Source organism: Mesoplodon mirus (genome assembly GCF_964341445.2).
Source record: "Mesoplodon mirus genome assembly, chromosome: 2".
Classification (NCBI taxonomy): Eukaryota; Metazoa; Chordata; class Mammalia; order Artiodactyla; family Ziphiidae; genus Mesoplodon; species Mesoplodon mirus.
The window spans coordinates 15,704,099-15,724,318 of NC_138977.1; the positions used below are offsets into that span (position 1 = coordinate 15,704,099).

Below are 20,220 nucleotides of genomic sequence, written 5' to 3' on the forward strand. Positions count from 1 at the left end.
ATGAGTTTCTTTCACATCAAGATGTAAAATGTTTAGCTCATTAATCTTATACTGCTGTGAGGAAAATTGAAAAAATGATGATAGCCTCATCAGTAAGTATAAACACACTAGAATATTATTTTCTAAACTGGGTCACAGGTCTTTGGTCAAAGACCGGGTTCAAGTTGTTTGTCTTCATGCAATGACATTGAAAGCATCTCTTGAATAATCCTTATAATGTGGACTTCTCCAGCCTAGGGATGTCGACAGGTAAAGATGATACATTAATATCCATTTTATATTGGATTAGTCCATCTCAGGTCCCATTCTGAGATTCTTTCCTCCCCATATTGCTTGGAGGTTGTATCCCAGTGGTGGTCTCTACTGCAACAAAGCTGTAGCTCTACCATCTTCATTTATTCACTCAGCCCTTCATTCATTCACATATTCATTGATTTTTTAAAAATTTATTATTATTATTATTTTAAACATCTTTATTGGAGTATAATTGCTTTACAATGGTGTACTAGTTTCTGCTTTATAACAAAGTGAATCAGTTATACATATACATATATCCCCATATCTCTTCCCTCTTGTGTCTCCCTCCCTCCCACCCTCCTTATCCCCCCCCCAGGTGGTCACAAAGCACTGAGCTGATCTCCCAAGACAGGGATTCTTGTTCCAGTGATTTATTGAAGAAGTTCTCTCAGGAGAGGAGAGGGAGGGAAACAGGATAAGGGAGTGGAACAAACTAATGAAGAATGTAGTCCTAGTTAGACACTAGCTTCAGTCTGATCCCTTGGGGAAAATTTCAAAGCACAAATTGCACCACAGAGTTAGTTCCACTTTATGGCAAGTGGACCAGCCACTGTACTGCTGTGTCAGTCTGTCACTGGTCGACTTCTTGAGGGAAGGGAGGGGGATGTCAGCCTTCTAGGAAAGAAGTTCCCTGTTGTCTGAGAGCAACTCTCTGGAAAAGGGACAATGGTGAATTATTATTAGTCAACAATCCAGCAACAGGGTGATGGATACAAATGGATAAAGGCAAATTTAGTGGGACACCAACAGCATGCACTACACAGCAGAGGGGAAAAGATATGTTAAAAGATATGTTAAAGTTTAGCTTCCTGGAAGTCAAAGAAAATAGGGTTTTGAAGCTTTTCTGGATTTATAAAAGTAATATGATGTCTCCTGTTTGGCTCTCTGGAGCCATTCTGCATCTTTCTTGCTTTGGGCTGTATCTCCTGGAAGCTGGAATGTGTAAACTGCATCAAATGTTCTTTTGATATTTGGCTTTTGATGGGGTCAGGCCCATAGGACTACTGGAAGGAGAAAATGAGCAAGAAGAACTCCATGCCTGTGGGGTTTATGCAAGCTGGCTGTGTGCCTGCTCTGGTCACAGAACCTTAAGGGAGCCCACTCTCTTTTTGTCTTTTTAGGTAGAAGAGTGGTAATAATGCTTTCTGTTGCTGTCTTTACACTAGAACACACATACTGCCTACATCACTGTAAAGTGTTTCCTGGGAATTCTTTGGCGGTCCAGTGGTTACGACTCCGTGTTTTCATTGCCGAGGGGGGAAAGAAAGAGTTTCCTTATTAAACTTTATTCAAAGTACTCAAATTAAGTTTGCTACTTGTTTCCTGACTAATATACGTGGTATATCATTTAATTACAAAAATGGCTATCTTCCTTACACTAAATTCTAGACACAATTTATTACCTGAATATATTCTGACTTAAAATACATTGAATATAATAGACTGAATATGTGAAGTATTCTTCCAATAGCCATTTTTCTGGAGACCTTTCATAGTGTTGAATTCATACTGAATTGTAATTCATCAAAGTTATTACTATAGAAAATTAAAATAATATATCCCAGGAAATTGGCACATTCACCTAGCCTTATTACCTTACGCCTGTATGCAAATGAACATCAGCCTGAAGACTTTGGCTTTCCCAGAGAATCAGAGTCAAATTCCAAGTCAGTTAATTCTTCCTTTAAAGTACACATGGTTACCAAAAATTTTCAAACATCTAGTTTTTTAAAATCTAAGGATATATGTACAATGTCTCTTCCCCAAAAATATTAAGCCATACTGACAGAAATTAAATTCCTAGATAAATGAAGAATTATACCACATTCATGGATTGGAGGACTAAATATTATAAAGATTTTAACAAAAAATAATCTAAAAATTGAGTGCAATCCTAATTAAAGTTTCCGTGGATTTTTGTAGAAATATATATTGAAATGCAAATAACCAAGGCAACCTTGAAGAGAAACAAATAGGGGCGACCTGTTCTATTCAATGTCAAAATAATTTTGAATTTCTAATTCGATGTCAAAAGAGCTACAGCAAAAAAGTGCGGTATTGGTGCAAGGACGGATGAATAGACTAATGGATCAGAATACGGTGTGCAGAAACAGACCTGAATAAATATGAATACTTGATTTATGTCTAATGTGGCACTGCATAACAGTGGCAAAAGGGCAGTCTTTTCAATAAATAGTGTTCTGTTAGTTGTATATCCATATGGAAAAAACAAAGCTCAACTACCATCTCACACAACAAATAAAAGTCAATTCTAGAGGGGTATAGAACAAAATGTGAAATGTAAAAGAAGAAAGTATCTAGAAGATAACAAAGAGAAGATATTTATAACTGTGGGATAAACAAAGATTTCTGAAAACATAAAATATGCTGACCATCAGGGAAAAGACTGACAAAATTGGACTACCCCAAATTAAGAATTTCTCTTTATCAAAAGACACCATCAAGAGAGCAAAAAGTAAGTTAAAAAGGGAGAGAAGATACAACCAACAGAAGAGTGATATTCAAAATATAGAGAGAGGTTCTAAAAGTCAGTAAGAAAAAGACAAGGTGACAGTAACATGGCAAAAGACTTGAAAAGTCACATGAAAAGGTGTTCAATATCATTAGATATCAGGGAAATGGAAGGTAAAAACATAACTTTCGTAGTTGTGTAATGGTATGCCACGAGAACGGTAACAGCAAAAACAAAAAACAAAAAAATCAAGAGTTGGTGAGAATATGGAGCAACAAGAGCTACTATAAATTGCTGGGGAGCAGAGTGTAAATTGTTATTGCACTTTGGAAAGCTGTTTATCAGTACTTACTCAAGTTAATCATAAACATACTTCATAATCCCACAATTTAACTGCTATCTTTTATACCCAAAAGAAATGCACACATGTGCACCAAATGAAAAGTTCAGTAATATTCACTGCAGCATTATTGCTCATAGTCCCAAACTGGCAATAACCAAAATGTTCATCAACAATAAAATATTTAAATAAGTATACATACATGGTAATACTATTCAGCAATGAAAATTTAAAAAACACTTACACAAAAAACAGGTAAGTTGAGTGAAAGGAGGCAGAAACATTGTGCTAATATTGTTTGATTCCATTTGCATAAACTTTAAACTGGCAAAGAACTTATCCATGGTATTATAAACCCTAAGATTGGTTACCTTTAGGAAGAAGGAAGGGATTAATAATTGGGAAGGGGTCCAAGGTGGAGAGTGGTGTTCCTGGGCTGCTGGTAATGTTCTATTTCTTGCATCTGTCATGGTTTCACAAGTGTATTTACTTTACAATAATTCATTAAACTGTACACTTTCCCACTTATCTGTTAGTATGTTATACATCAATAGATTTTAAAAAATTATACAGACTCAAACAGAGGAAGAAAGTGATCACCGAGTTGTAGTGGTCAATTTTAAAGCTTTTGTGGTAGCAACTTGGACTGAAAGACTTTCTAGAAAATCTAATCATTTTGACAATGTTCCCGCTTAGTGATGTGTACATATTTGTGTGTTATCCATACATAATCCAACATATTACTTATGTGCTATCCAATATAGTTTCTATATTACTTTAATGTGTCTACTCATAAGTAAAAGAGAAAAGGAAAGGAAATGGATATTGTGGAGCATATACACTATGTAAGGCACAATGACAGGTGCTTTATACTTTAAAAAAAATCCTCAGAATACCATGGTAGTTATTATTGTTCACATTTTTCAGGTTAAGAAGTTGAGACTCATAAATGCTAAGTAACCTGCCTAAGGTCATATATCTGAAGGCTATATATCCAGGGACATAGCTAATAAATGTCAGAGTCTGACTTCATATCAGATTGTTTAACTCCATAGATTGTATACACTGGACATGGGAAAGATCTGAAATTCACCGTCTGGCTTTACTGTCAAAAGCCCTGAACTTATGCCACAACGCCATCATTTACTCCTGTAGAACCCTGGAGCAAGATACTGGACCATTCTGAGCCTGGGTTTCCTTATTTCTAAAATAGAAAACTGGAGATGTTGGCGCTCCCCCCAGATCCTCTTGACCCTCCAGAACACCCATCCCTTATCTGCTATGAGTATTGATTGACAATGACCCCCTTCTCCAGAGAACTGCCCCCAGAGTATTGGTCATACAGGAACCTCCACGTATCCCCAGAGATCTTGACCAATGCCTGGCGGGTACAATAGGTCAACCTCTTGCAACAACGGGGTCCAACTCTGTGGTGCAGTTTGTGCTCAAAGCTTTTCAGTGGGAATAGACTGAAGCTTACTGACATGAAGCTCCATTGAAACCTCCTTAGTGCTTAGTTTGTATTCCTCATTCTGTCCCGCTTCCCTCATGCCCCCTTCTCCCGAGGGCACTTTTTCAGTAAATCATTTGAAAAAAATCACCATCTCAGTCTTTGCTTTTAGATGACTTAAGATAAAAATACCCACTAAAATAGTATGAGAATAAAGTGAAATAAATATAAAGGAACTATTTTAACTGTAGAGTGCTATAAAAGTTCTATATGTATATTATGCAGAATTATAAAACAAGTCAAGTTCATTACTTTTATACCTTTTCCCTTGAGTATTAAAAACGATCACCTTTCAGACCTAGTATACTTGCATTCTCTCTTCTCTCTCACATATCAAAACAGAAAATTAGTTTATGCTTTTATTCCTTGGGGCTTTGGCCAATTAAAGTGTTTCAGTCTTAGGGTCATGAGGTATTCAAGAGAATGAAAAGAAAAGATAGGTTTGGTTGGCTTCTCTTGGTCATAGTGCTTTAGTCTGGGTGAATATATTTTGCTTATCTAGAAGTATTCACTGTTTTTGCTCGAGTATCTCCTAAAATAATTTTTTTAAATTATATTTTTAGGGCTTCCCTGGTGGCGCAGTGGTTGAGAGTCCGCCTGCCGATGCAGGGGACACGGGTTCGTGCCCCGGTCCGGGAAGATCCCACATGCCGTGGAGCGGCTAGGCCCATGAGCCATGGCCGCTGAGCCTGTGCGTCCTGAGCCTGTGCTCCGTAACAGGAGAGGCCACAATGGTGAGAGGCCCGCGTACCGCAAAAAAAAAAAAAATTATATTTTTAGTTGTTAGCTAAAGTTTTATATTGAAGGCTTAATAGTTAAACATGATTATAAGTTCTAGAAAATTGTATATTGCATTTGTGTGTTAAATATTTTTCATCAAAACATCAGAGCAGCAAACTAAACTTATTTAATTTAGAGGAAAAATATCTGCCAAAGCTGGTTCTTAATTGTGAAACCAATAATCTAAATTAGGCTTTTCTGTGAGGGAAAAAAAAAACCTGATTTTTTTCAATCACAATAAACATATAAATATGCATTCCCACTATCACTTCGCTTCTGAATTCTAAGCTATATAAGTAACACATGGTTTGGGGGAGATAGATAAAGTTGCAGAATCCTAGCCATCAGACTTTCCCCTAGATAAGAAAGGGCACTTTTCTCTCCAATGTTTTTGCTGATGCTTTTCTAGCTTTACCATCTTGTGATTCTCCCAGTGTCACTTCTCAAATTTTCTTTGTCTGGCACCCCAGAAGCACCTTGGGATAACACACCATACTGATTTCAGATGAGTGAGGGGAAGACAGAAGGGTCTGCAAGAGAGATATGGAAAAGAAGCGGTAGGTCCCAGGAGACACTCTAACAGATTAGTTTTAAGAAAGCCTAAGTATGAACTTCGAGGATCTGGAAAATGGACCTCTGAGAATATTCCTACCTGGGTAACCTCTGGAAAGCCTTCTTATGTCTCCAGGGCTATGCATTTCACCACCTTAGCCTCTAGGTCACCTCACATGCAGCCAGACGCCTAGAGATAAGGAACCTCCCCGAACTCTACCCAGGATTTCTCCCAGGCAGAGTTCATAGTTGAGAAAATGTGTGACTCCTTGTTTCCCCTTGTTATTTATTACTCTTTGGTTGCATGTAACTGAACTTCAGCACAACTTCAGTGCAAAACAGGGATGAATGATAAGAATGCACTGGGGACATGTATATGTATGGCTGAGTGGCTTTGCTGTGCATCTGAAACTATCAACACTGTTAATCGGCTATACGTCAATATAAAATAAAAAGTTAAAAATAAATCAATAAATGACTACTTGGGAAAAAAAAAAGAATGCATGGGGTCTCATGGGGCCCAAGAGCCATCATGCAGCCGGGCCTCAGGAACATAGTAGAATCAGGAAATGGAATACTAGCAGTCTTTCTTCTGTCTTTCATCTCTGCTCTTCTCTGCATGTTTGATTCATAATTCTTTCTCTAAACCCTTTCTCTGCTTTTCTGATCTATAAGGTAGAGTAATATGGCTGCTGAAAATGCCTTAGTATAAATTTCATCTATCTTCCAGAGAAAGACTGAATCTAATTCTCCAAAGAAAGGAATCTTATAGGGGAAGAGGGTGTCATGCACCCAATCTTGATCCATGGAACTATGCCCCCATGATTCATGTAAAATCATAGGGTTGAATCAGGTTTGAGATGAGGCTTCTGAACAGATAAAACATTCAGCATACACCCAATTCCTTCCTAGGTTGGACAGAGAACCTAGCCACAAACACTTAGGACAATTTTCAGTTCCAAGTTGAGCCAATGTATTTCCTGTCTTAGGAATATTTTCACATTAGTCTATCCACAAAGCGACTAAACGCTGTATTCTGAGACTTAAGAACTTCATACAGTAGAAGGGGTGTTATTTGGGGATTGCAAATGGGAAAGGAGTGAGACCATCTGCCCATGAAATCACATCATATTTACTTCTAAGATGGTAAGTCCATTGTGGAGAGGAGACTAATTTGAAGTGATATGAGAAAAGAGATAATTGTTAAATCTGCATACCCTCAATGAGGTGTGGTTGTTTTCCTTGCACCATGCTTCTATCCTAGTGGCTTTCAGTCCTGAGTAGCAGATGTTCTCAGTGCCCACCCATATCTTCTGCAAACCTTTTCCATTTTCATGCACAACAGCTACCTGCATGTTTTCACCTACATCTCTATCGGAGTGATGTTCTCAGACCTCCCTCGCCTTTGCCTCAGTACAGAGAGAGCCGAAGGGGCCTAGGAATTTGCGTTGCCACCAGTGACTACTGGGTAAAATACTCAGCTCTCTGGTCCCTGATGGGGACAGCTTGGAAGTGTGACTTATAAGTCTGCAGAGGTCCCCTGCAGGACTGAACCAAGTTAACCACCCCTGGGTCTTTGCTTGACACCAGTCTCTTGCCTGGCTTCCTCCCCTTCCCTGTCACTTGACATACTTTTCTGTGGTTTTTCCTTGGAACATTCTTTAATAAATCACTTTTATATGAATCTTCATGTCAGGCTCTACAGCCAGGCACCCCAACCTTAGATACTGCCTATCTATTAGAATTACCTGGGAAGTTGGTAATAGAAATTCTTCACTTAGGCCATGAGCGAGAGAAACAAAATGAATTTTTACCCTACAGAATTAAATCAGAAACCTTACCTTTTAATAAATATATAATTTGGTCCTATGTGATGTGTTTGTGTGTGTGTGTGTGTGTGTGTGTGCATCCACATGTGTGAGAAAGAGACAGATTGACAGAGAGACTGAGAGCTATAGATACAGAAAGAGATATTTTTTCATGATATTTAGAATAACTACTGACCTTGAATTAGAAAAAGTATGTATATTGTAGGTATCAGTCAGGGTTTGAAAGAGAACCAGAAGGAGATACATATATATGTATCTTTATGTGTGTATGTGTATATTAAGAGATTTGTATAAAGAACTGGCTCACACAGGTTGCAAGCTGATGAGTCTGAAATCAGTAGGGCAGACTGGCTGGCTTGAAACAGGCAGGAGTTGACCCTACAGTCATGAGGTAGAATTCTTTCTTCTCCAGGAAACCTCAGCTTTTGCTCTTAAGGCCTTCAACTGATTGGATGAGGCCCATCCACGTTACCAAGGGTAATCCCCTCAAAGTCAATTGATTGTAGATGTTACCACATCTACAAAATACCTTCACAGCATGACCTGGACTAGTGTTTGGTTAAATAACTGGGTATTGTAGCCTAGTCAGATTGACACAAAAGGCTACTCATCATATTGCAGGACTAATAAAGTAAGAAGAAAAAAATTTGTTTTGTTGTGTTAAAAAAGTACCAAAATGTGGCATTCTCAGAAACCACTCAGCATTTACGCAGTATAATAAGTTTGCATATTGTTAAACTGGTGATATTAACTTCTTATAAAAGGCAGTGACTCAAAAAAATCAACTCTCTATATACTGTATATCTATATATAGACACATTCATATATTTTTTTTTTTTCTTTTTGCGGTATGCGGGCCTCTCACTGTTGTGGCCTCTCCCGTTGCGGAGCACAGGCTCCGGATGCGCAGGCTCAGCGGCCATGGCTCACGGGCCCAGCCGCTCCGCGGCATATGGGATCCTCCCAGACCGGGGCACGAACCCGTATCCCCTGCATCGGCAGGCGGACTCTCAACCACTGCGCCACCAGGGAGGCCCGACACATTCATATTTTTAAATAATCTGCTCACATCTTTGAAAATTAGAAAAGAAGTTAATGCTTCTAGTTGTAGCTAAGACACATTAAGAGGGCATTTTTTTCCAGTCTGGTTTGTATAATATCAACAACTGTCAGTGATTGCCCAACAATACCCATCTACAAAGGCACTAGAGTATTGAGAGTGAGGGAGAAACCAAGCCTTGGCCTAAGAGGGAGCTGGCAAGGTTACAAGAAGTGGTAGTGATACCAGGATTGGCTGTAGGACCGCAGGCCATAGGGAAGATGTAGTAAGATCAAAATCGAGCCAAGCGGAGTATAACCGATTCAGTCCAGTGGAGGCCACGAGGCAGAATAGGAAAGGTTCAATACAAGAGGCAGATCAGTAGCCACAGGCGCGCAGGAGTATGTTGGCATGTAAAAAAGAACTAAGATGTTTGTCCTAGTCACTAGCTATCAAAAGGTAGCTTGGAAGTCCCACGTGGGTTAGATTATTTAGAACTGCTGACTGGCATTTTTACCCTTTATAAATATTTGGCCTCCCTCTGATCTTGAACATGTGGGAGGATCACACACCTGTGCCCCCTTGAAATAAGGTGTGGCCAAATGAGGAGTTCCAGTCAATGAACTGTGAGTGTAGTCATTTGTGAGTGCCACTTCCAGGCAGAAGCATTTGATTGCTGGAACGCAGCTCTCCAGGGCTCTCCTCTCCTGCTGGGTGACTGTGAAATGCTGATATGGGTGCTTCTGATTGATTGAAGCAGGCTGGAATGCTGAGCCAGCACACAGAGGATGACTGCCCTGGAGGGTGGCCCAAGCCTGCAGAGAACGTCAAACTGTGTTAAGTTACTGAGATCTTTACATTTTTACTGCAGCATAGCTTATAAACCTGCCTGAATGTGACATGGAAACAGGCAGAGAGCATATTCAATTAAATACCTTCGAACTTACCAAGACTCTTCAGGCGGAGTCAGTCTCTGCCTCTGTCTCTGTCTGTCTCTCCCCCTCCCCTATCCACCCCTCCCCCACATATACTTTTTTCACTCTTTTTATTTTTGGTATTGAGTGTGCTATAGAAACAACTGGGATGGGCAAGGATGGGAGCATCTTATAGTCATTTTTTTTTTTTTTTTTTTTTTGCGGTACGCGGGCCTCTCACTGCTGTGGCCTCTCCCGTTGCGGAGCACAGGCTCCGGTCGCACAGGCTTAGCGGCCATGGCTCACGGGCCCAGCCACTCCGCGGCATGTGGGATCTTCCCGGACCTGGGCATGAACCCGCGTCCCCTGCATCGGCAGGCGGACTCTCAACCACTGCGTCACCAGGGGAGCCCTTATAGTCATTTTTTGAATGAAGAAAAGGAACCATCACAATCAGAAGGTGTCAACTTTTGAAAACCCACAGAGGGCATGAAGTCACAATCTTAGCTGCTCTTTTCTACCCTTCGTATGATTCAGTGAGGCGTTTTGGGGTTTGTAAGGAACATAAATCTCAAACCAGCTCTAGAAAACAGGATTTGTTGTCAAGATATTGAGGGGTCTCATAAACCCCCCCAAAATTTAAACCACCAGGCCTTAGAACAAAAAGGAAAACAGATTTAGGGATCTCTTTGTCTCTGTCTCTCTCTCCTCCCTTCACTCCTGCAGAATCTGAACGATGGTCCCTCTGTCCTGAATGGCTTCATCTGTTTACCCACCTTGCACATGAATCATTTGCTAGTGGCCATCTCAGTTCCAGTCTGCAAGACTTTTCATTCAAACAACCACCCCCAACTTTCCTCTGAATTTTTAAGTCATGTTCTTCCAAGAGAGTATCTGTTTAGCCTAGCTTACTTTGCAAATTAGTTTTGGGAAGTTAAGGTCACTGGTCCTTAGATGTTCTCTAGTTAGATATTCACCCACCCTGGTCCAATCCTCTGTGATGACAGCAATTGAACCTGTGAATTGATGATCACTCAGCAGGTGCCGTGGCTGGGGCATTTTATCTAAGATGGGAGTGGGCAGGACAGGCACCTGAAAGCCTATCTAGCACAATTTCCCTGACTGTTTACACTTCTGTGGGCTGGACATCAGGGACACCCTGAAAGAGAGAAGGAATCTCTTTTGAGGGTCTGCTTCTAAACAACCATCACCCAATTCTACCCACTTCCTCCCTGAAAATTGCTAATGTCTGGCCTAATTTATCACTAGGGAATAATTCAAATGTTTCAAACAATAGAACTCTTTGTGTATTTGAAGAAAGAGGAGCTATGAGTAATACTGGGCCCTCCCCTGGATTTACACGTGTAATTATTCTTACAACGGGGACATGTGAGAGACACACCTCACATGAAAACGGAATTCCTGAATTCCCATCCCATTTCTCATCCTGGAGGTCTGAGTCAATTCTCTTTACTCTATTAAAGTTGATTTTTGTAATTAAAAAAAAATCTAAACATGAATTTTTATTTTTCTCTACAAATGCAAAATGATTACCATCATAAGATTAGTTAACATCCATCACCTCACATAGTTACAATTTTTTCCCTTGTGATGAGAACTTTTAAGATCTACTCTCTTAGCAACTTTCAAATACATGATACAGTGTTACTAACTAGAGTCAACATGTTTTACTTTACATCCCCAGAGGTTATTTATCTTATTTCTGGACATCTGTACCTTTTGACCACATTCACTTAACCCTCCCACCCCCAACCCCCTTGAAATGCTTATTTCAACTGCTGAGAAAATAAGAAAAACTAACCTGGGCTAGCATTGTAAGCCCATTCTTTCAATAAACAGCTGTTAACCATGGAGATTCAAATGGGAACAAGACAAATTCCCCTCCCTTGAGGGTCATGTCATCTAGTTTCAGGAAGACAGACAAACACATCACAGACATAGCATACCCGCACATGTACTGTCAAGTAATTATAAATATAAAAAAGGGGCTAAGTCAGTATAAAGAGGCAGAGACTGATGAGGTGCTATTTTAGATAGGTATAAAGACTGCTTGTTAGAATCACCAGTGAACTCACCTTTTGTCAAAACCAGTAGTCAATTCTCAGTTGTCGTTTTACTCAAATCTTCAGCATTGTTGACACTTCGTTTGCTTGACCTCAGAGATACCACATTTCTCCCCCAGAAGCTACTCCTTTCTGCCAGATTTGCGGGCCCCTCCTCTTCTCCCTACCATCTAACTAAAATAAAGAACTACTAAAATGCCAGGACTACTCACCAGCCTGGCTCTTTCCTCTCAAGTCCAGATTCATATATACAATTCCCTATATGCCATCTCCATGTCCACATATAATATGCATCTCAAAGTTAACATATCTAAAACTAGCTTTAGATCTTCTCCACAAAATACGCTCTTCATTTCCAATATTACCTCTCTCAGGAAATGGTAACACTATCTTTTTTTTTTTGCTCAGACCCCAAACTTTGGAGTTCTCGACTCCTCTTTTTTATTTTCCCACAAAGTCTATCCAATCCATCAGCAAATCTGTTAGCTCTGCTTTAAGATATATTTGGAATAAGGTAGCTTTCACCACTTCCTTCTAAACTCGATAATCCAAAGTACCTTATTTCTAGCCTGGATTGTGACAATAGTCTCTTACTTGGTGTTCCCATTTCCACCCCTGCTCCCTTCCAACCACTGCATCCAGGGTCAGTTCTTACAAAAGAGCGAGGTTATTCTTTAAGTTTAAATCATATCATATCCCTTTCCTAATAAAATACCGCTTATTTCACCAGAATAATGTTTAGAAGTTTTTTATGTTCTACGAGGCCCTATATGATCTGAACCTACATCACCTCTCTGACCTCATCTTGTACCACTCTCTCTTGTGCACCAGCTACACTGACCTCCTTTGACAGTTCTTTAAAAATGTCAGACTCTTACATCAGGGCCTTTGCACATGTGGTTTCTTCAACCTGGAACACTCCTTTTCCAGATAGCTACATAGATACTGTCCTTACTTCATTTGAATCTCTTGAAATAATACCTTCTCAGAGAGGTCTTCTCTAAACAATCTGTCCACAACAGTAACACCACTTTGCCAACCACTCCTTCCAGTGTTGTTACCACTGTACGTGATTTTTACCGTTTCGTTCACCTGTATGTGTAATTGTTTTTAATTGTTACTTTTAATCATCTGTCTCTCCTCACTGGAATGTAAGGTTTATGAATGGAGAGACTTTGATATTTTCCTACTGTATTCCCAGTGTTGATATGCATAGGTGTTCAATAAATGCCTATTGAATATAGGATTTCCAATAACCATGAATACTAGCAAAATAAACCCCCACTAATTAGAAGTAAATGGGAAGATGGCTAGACTGAGTGCAAGATTCTTTTTTAATAGAATGTTTACTTGCAAATTCATGAATTTCCAATCAATAATGGGCAAAACTTACTTGGGGTAAGGTTACATTTCTGCTAGCTTTAAAGAGTGAAACTCATTTCTAATTACTATATTGATTTTGTATATGCAAATGTGCTTTTAGAGGACTTGAGAAAGTTTATCCTAAGTTGATTTATCAGGTCTTCCACAACATGGTATCTTTAGTTTGATTGCTAAGTCATTTGATGTTGGTCTTGAAGTTGTTCTCAAAGCACTTCAAGTGTAAACTTCAGCTCATTTCAGGTCAACTATTCTGAAATTCTGAGTTTAGAAAAGCCAGAATACATAAAGTTTTACAGCATGAATAGTTCTTAGATTATCAATATAATACAATGTATATAGTTATTTTAAATGTGAACATTTATGACTTGACACCATTAATCTATTCATAATTTCTAAATTAATAATAAAATTAGAATTCAAACTATCTAGGAGAAAGGGCTATAAGATTTCTCTCCAGTGTGTGTGTATGTATATATAGATATAGATATATAGATAGATATAATATATATATATATAAATATTTTTATATATATATTAGTAATATTAAAATATCTCTGAGAGTAGGGGTTGTGGTACTTACTCTAGTGCCTCATATATTGGATGACAATAGACTTTTAAATTCACTCAACAAAATTTGTTGAGCATTTACTGTGTGCCCAGAACTGGGATATGAGATGAAGGTATAAATACAAATAAAACAAATGTAAAAATATGTTTATTAAATCCAAATTAATAATGATTGCCCATAGTCTTGCCAAATTTTACATAAAATATATCCTCTCCATATTAAACTTAGCATACAATTCCATAAGTTATAGATTGGTCCCTGATGGAGAAAAAAAAAACAAATTTATTCCTGAATACATTTGGTATAACAATTTTTTATGTTCTTTGAAAAATAATTTTCCTAAATGAGTAAAACTATCTTCTGGAAAAAAACAAGGCTCAATAAAATTTCAAGAGCAATCCAAAAGATAAACAATAAGAAGCACTTTTAGTTTAAACCTCAAATAAAATCCATGTTGAATATATATTTCATAGAGCCTCTACAGTGAATAGGGTAGAACATGTTAAAAGTGCATGTCAGAGGAATTAGCTTAAAGATAATAAATCGAATTCTCATACACATTCATGGCTCTGCCAGGATTGGCTGTCTACAAGGTCCTTCAGCACTATGCTCCCTCATCTCAGGTGAGAATAGGTCAGACATGCTGCTGTCTGCCATCAACTACTCAGAACGAAGTGCGTGTCTCAGAAGAGTCGAAACCGGAAGTTACTAATCAGCTCTTAAAGTCAAAATGATAGTAATTCATCCAAGAACCAAAGGAAAGTCGAAACTTTCAAAAGCTGGTTATTCTCAAAACAGGGTACAAAATGAAATATCTTTACTTTTTTTCTTAAAAAAAAAGCTTCTAGATCTAGCAGAGCACTTAATAGCAAACTAAAACATTATTCATTTACGATAATTTGTACCAATGGAGGTAAGCTGTGACTTGGAGCATCTGAATGCATAGGTGACTCCAAATCCTCAATAGTTTCTTTTCTCATACATATTTATGTTCATAATTAGTTTTGATGAAATAGCACCTTACACCTAAATGTTTGCAGAGATAAAATATGTACAACTCTTGTATAACAAGACCTTGAGATCCTTGAACGAAAGGACTAAATCTTGACTCCTTTATACATTTATGCATTATCTAGCAGCACAGTACCTTGCACAGAACAGGTGTTCGAAACACAACTGGCAAATCAATAGTTCTTTACAAAAAAACAAAGTTTGATGCTCATGTGTTTAAAAAAATAAGAATATTTTTAGTCTTCTTGTAGTTATATAACAGATACACAATAATTCTGGATTTTACTTTTTGAACTAACATAAATAACTTTTGTGTGCTAATTTGTGTGCTAATTTTGTGTGCTCCCCTAACAGACATATCCCCACATTTCAATGGAGCAACACTAAGAGTTTATTTTTTCTTCATGTAAAGTCCAATGCAGATTTCTAGTAGGTGGGCAGCATTTCTCTATGTTGTAGTTTAGGCACTGAGCTCTTTCCATTTGAGGTTACACCTTCTCCAGGACCCTAGAAGCCTCTGAATCCAGCTATAGGATGGGAGCCCATGGGCTAGAGAATGCATATCTGCTGCTTAATGGCCTTAGCTGGAAAGTGATGAAACACTTCAGCCCACAGCCCATTGACCAGAACTAGTCTCATGGACCCACTCAGATGCAAGCAGGTGCAGGCCGGGAAATGGAGTCCCTACCTAGCCAGATGCTTTGCAGAGAGAAGTATACTAAAGAAGGGGAAATACAACTTTTGGTAGACAGTAAGTTGTTTTTTGCCAAGATTTTTTTTTTCTCTCTTTTTCTTCATAAACAGAGGACATTGTCAAAGTCAGCATCCAGGAATTGCAGTAACTTTTTGAAAATGTAAATTCCATGTCTAAGGTGATCTGATGCAAGAGGTAATATAATCAAGGACTGCTTGGGCAATCTAACAGGATAAAAAAAATTGTCAGTAGCAGGTAGTAGGACACCTGAAAATATCTAAATAAAAAAGATGATTTGGCTCTATCAGTAGGCCAGCTACGTGGACATAACTAGTCTGTAGTTAATATGCTGCTGTCTAGTTTTCCTTAGAGTAGGGTTTAATTTTGATTAAGAAGATGTGTCTGTGTTGCAACAGTGTGGAACCAGACACACGCATTAAAGGCACATGATGATAATAAGCTGTGTTATAAAGTGATTATGATTCATAACATTTTTTTTTTTACCACACATACCTCAGCTAGGAGGTGTCCTAGACTTGTAGCAGACTGAAGGGTGTGCCTGAAAAGTGTGCCTTAATTTCCTATCTGTTTCATAAAACTTTTCTATGGTGCTGACTTTTTAAGTCTCTGAGCTTGGTTCAAAGGTATGTTTTTCTTTTTTTTTTTTTTAAATACCTGAAAAGTGAGTCCAAATAATGGCGGGAACTGTATCTCTGTTTGCAATACGTGGGAAAGAACATTGCGGCATTGGAAGTGAGCATACCTGGATATGGTTTCCTGCTCTTGCCTCAGGTAGGCCCTCTTCTTTACCCACAGGTCTTGGCATCCCTGCCTTGCTGTGTGCCATCTGGCCAGGGACCAACTTCCCAAATCTGCCTTAGCAACTAGCTCTGCCTGTGCTCAGGAGGTTTGTTAACAGTCCCTTCCTGAGGCAATACACTGGCCTCTCAGAGCTCGTATTTTTATGACAGTTCTACTGGACTAGGCTTTATTACTGGCAAGGGCCCTTTTCAATTCCCCACCCCACACAAATTACCTATCACAGTGTCTGGCATATAAAAAGAGCAGGATACATATTTACTGAATGTACTGTCTGCCTAATTACCACAAAACAATCCTAGGGTTGTGAATTGGGCAGCAGAATTTGGAGCCAATGGCAGTCTCCCTAAGTCAGGGACATACCCTGCGCAGTCTCCTTTTGCTAAAAAGGCCTCCATAGAGGCTCACCTGCCTCCTAGTGTGAGCCCCGATTCCTTGCAGGCCACACCGCTGAAGCCACACTCCAGTGTCATCAGCCAATTCCTAAAACTTCTTTTCGGGTTTGAACTTTAATCTAATCCCTGTCTCCAGCCTCTGCTGGTCCTTGGTCCTTGGTGCTGAGGTTGATTGGGGAGAGGGGCTGCGGAGAGGTGACCTTCTTGCAGAGGGAGACCTGCTCCTCCTTCTGTGGCGCAGCAGGCAGGTCAGAAGGGAGCATTTGGGCCACTGTCACTCTTTGGCCTTCCACACCTCCCATTCCATCCTCCACACTCCTTCCAACGGGAGGATACCAGAATGGGGACCCACTTTGGGCTTCAGTGCCCTGCAGGTACCAGGAGCACCAGGTGGGTATCGGGTGCTGGGAAGGGAGACGTGGGGTCACCAGTTACGACCAGTCGCGGGGTGTGCAGTGTCAACAGGGAAAAGGCGACCCTCTCCGGTGTTTCTCCCGCCCTCGCATCCCCATTTCTCCCTGGAGACCAGCAGGGCTGCCCCAGGTAACTCAGAGTTGCCCAGGGTCGCTTGGACTCCCGTCCCCATCCTCAGTGGACAGCCCGGTCCCCCGTCCTATAGCGTCCCGCACTCTCCGCCACGTCCCTGGCCGGAGACGCCCGGGAGCGGCTGTTCCTCGGAAGGTGTGGATGCACGGGTGGGAAACCTTAATAACCACTACACCACGCCCCACAAAAGCCCCAACAGGAAAACCACCGTACACCCATCACAGGCGGAGCCCGTCTCTCCAAGGTAAGTTGTTTATTCGTCCCCGTTTTGGCGCTTCTCTCTGGACAGCTGAGGCAGCGACAGCAGCTGTGCGGCGGGCCCCGGAGCTCCTCGCGCTCTTCCTTCCTCCGCCCTCTCTCGGTCGCCTCTCACCCCCACCCCCTTCCCTCCTCCCTCCGCCTCCTCCCTTCTTGCCCTCTCGCGGGCCACGCACACACCCGGAGACACCCTCCGCACTTGGCTACTCACACTGCGGCTTAACCCAGCCGACCAGGCACGGTTGCCAGAGCGGCGCGGGGTGTGTGTGCGGGGTCCAGGGGAGGAGGCCAAATGGGGCTGGGGGAGGCATGGTAGAGCCTTTCTCCTCCCAGCCGCGACCCCCTGCCCATTCTCCTTCCCTAATCCCGGGCTGCCAGTAACAGTGACACCTGAGCGGAGACTGGGCGGTGGAGGCAGCAGACCCGCTCGACTGGCAGCCGCGAGAAAACAGAACGGGGGCGGAGACAAGAAGGAGGAGCGGGAGGCGGGACCAGAAGGGAGCGCCGCTGGCAGTGAGTGACGCGCACGCTAGCCAATGAGCGCCTGCAGCTCCAACGTCGGGGGAGTAGGGGGCGGGCTCCGCGGGGAGGAGGAGGTTGCCGAAGAGCTAGAGGCGGGGGCCGGGAGGAGGAAGGGGAGGAGGCGGAGGCGGGAGCGGTGGCGGCGGTGGCGGCGGCGGCGGGTAGGTTGCGCCAGGGACTGTGTCTGCCGAGCTCCGCGGCTGTGCCTGTGTGAGTGAAGGAGCAGCGCGGGGAGGCAGAGGCGAGCGCGGCCGAGAGCGGCGGCGGGACGTCTCCGGCGGCCGCCTTTCAGCGGCGGTGCTCTGTGTGGGGAAGCAGCGGCAGCGGTAGCGGCAGCGGCGGTAGCGGCGGCGGCAGCAGCAGCAGCAGCAGCAGCAGCAGCAGCAGCAGCAGCAGCAGCAGCAGCGGCGGCCGCCTCTCCGCCGCCGGGGACGCCGAGGCGCGGCTGGTGGCACTGACATCGGTGGCCCTGCCTCTCCTCCCTCGCCCCCGGCCCTCCCCATGTGATCGGTCTTAATCCCGGCAGTGTGCGCGCGTGGGGCTCCATTCCGCGGTGCCCGATCTCCGTGCCGGGGTGGGTGCTCGTGTGTGCGCTTCCCCTCCCCATCCCCCTTCCCCCAAGAATAAAAGAAGAACCGAGAGGCGTGCTTAGAAAATAAATAAATAACCACCACACACGCGCAGCCCGGAGCAGAGTCGGCGGGGCTGGCGGCGGCGGCGGAGGAGGAGTGAAGGCGGCGGCGGCGAAGGAGGAGGAGGGACGCGCGGAGAAGGCAGTAACTTTCAAGCCAGCTCAGAGCCCAGACCTCCAGCCAAGCGGTTTGCAGCGCGGCGGCGGCGTTGAGTGTCTGGCCCGCCGGTCCGGTCGGGGTGTGCAGTAGGACGGACGAGCAGCGCGTCGCTGTCCCCCGGCGGCCGGAGATGTCCGAGCCCAAGGCAATTGATCCCAAGTTGTCGACGACCGACAGGGTGGTGAAAGGTAAGCGGCGCGCCGCGGTCGCCTGGGTGCACCGTGTGCCGCAGGCGCCGGGCGGCTCACCTCCCCTCCCCCCGCCCCGGGTTGTCTCCCGGCTCCAGCCATGGACCTTCTAGGATATTGTGCAACCCTCGAATCCCCCTCCCTCGCGCGCCCTTCCCCCAGGCTTCCTACCCGGCCCCCCTTGGGGCATTTTTATGTAACGGGGGCGTCGTTTGGCAAATGGCTGAGCCGAGGGGAGGCGGTGGCGGGGTTGGCGGTGGCGGTGGCGGGAGGGGGCGCCCGGGGGGTGGTTGCTGGCAGGGTGTAGCTGCTGTGACAGAAATAGGAAGTGGGTGGCTGCTCGCAGTCTTGCATGGGATCGGGTTTATGGTTTTCTTTTGCAGAGTGAGGGGTGATTTATGGCTTTTCAGAAATTAATATGGCATTTTTATGTGGCCGTGGCTTTCCACCGCCTGCCTCGCTCGGGCAGGGTTCTCTCGGCGCTCCATTGCAGCAATTCCCTCCGCGCCCCCTCCCTCTTCCCTTCCCCCTGAAAGGGCCCGCACAGGACTCGCGAGAGAGCGGGAGAGCGTGGGGGGAGCCCGGCGCTTCCTTCCGCGCGGGGCGGGGGCGGCCGCAGGGAGGGGGTGGCGGAGGGGACGCGCAGGGGGCGTGGGAGGCGGGGAACGACCCGAGAGCCCAGCCGCTGCCGCCCCGGGATTCCCCCGCAGGCCCTGAGAGAGACACGGAAAGCGGTTCCCCAGCTTCCCTCGCCGCCCCCAGCCTGCCCCCGCCGAGCTGTCATTGCTCTTGAAGGGTGCCCTGCTGGAGCACACCTCCCCGGTGGTAACCTCACCCCGCTCACTTCTTCCGTGCCCCTGGCACCCGCTTGTTAACGGGCTATTTGATTCCTGTCATTGGCTCTTCTCCCCCCCCCACCGGGATCACAGACTCCTGGCGGCGAGGGCCCTGGGGTTTCTGGCGAAGAGAAGCCGGGATGCGTGGGGTGAGGAAGGGGACAGGTAGTGGACTCCCCTCTCGCACCGGGGAATCCGCCGTCTCCGTTGTATTCCGTGGTGGAGTGGGGGAGGAATCATCCTGTGAATCCTGGAGGGATGAGGCCACAGAGCAGATACACCAGGATTAAGTAGTACCCCTACTTAATGTAGTAGCCCTACGTTCCTGGAGTCAGGACGCGGAGGAGAGTAGGGATGGGCACGGGCTACGCGCAGAGCGGGCCTCTGAAAC

The 20,220-nt window shown here is 43.6% G+C and overlaps 1 protein-coding gene across 1 annotated transcript in view; it reads left to right on the forward strand.

The window, feature by feature from the left end:
- The first annotated feature begins 18,429 nt into the window (after nucleotides 1-18,429).
- PPP3CA (protein phosphatase 3 catalytic subunit alpha) overlaps nucleotides 18,430-20,220 on the forward strand; it is a 303,572-nt gene continuing 301,781 nt past the window's right edge. The window contains exon 1 of the mRNA XM_082611195.1: nucleotides 18,430-18,993. Within this exon, the coding sequence (XP_082467321.1) occupies nucleotides 18,936-18,993 (58 nt within the window). The 5' untranslated portion in view covers nucleotides 18,430-18,935. The remainder of the gene's footprint in view (nucleotides 18,994-20,220) is intronic.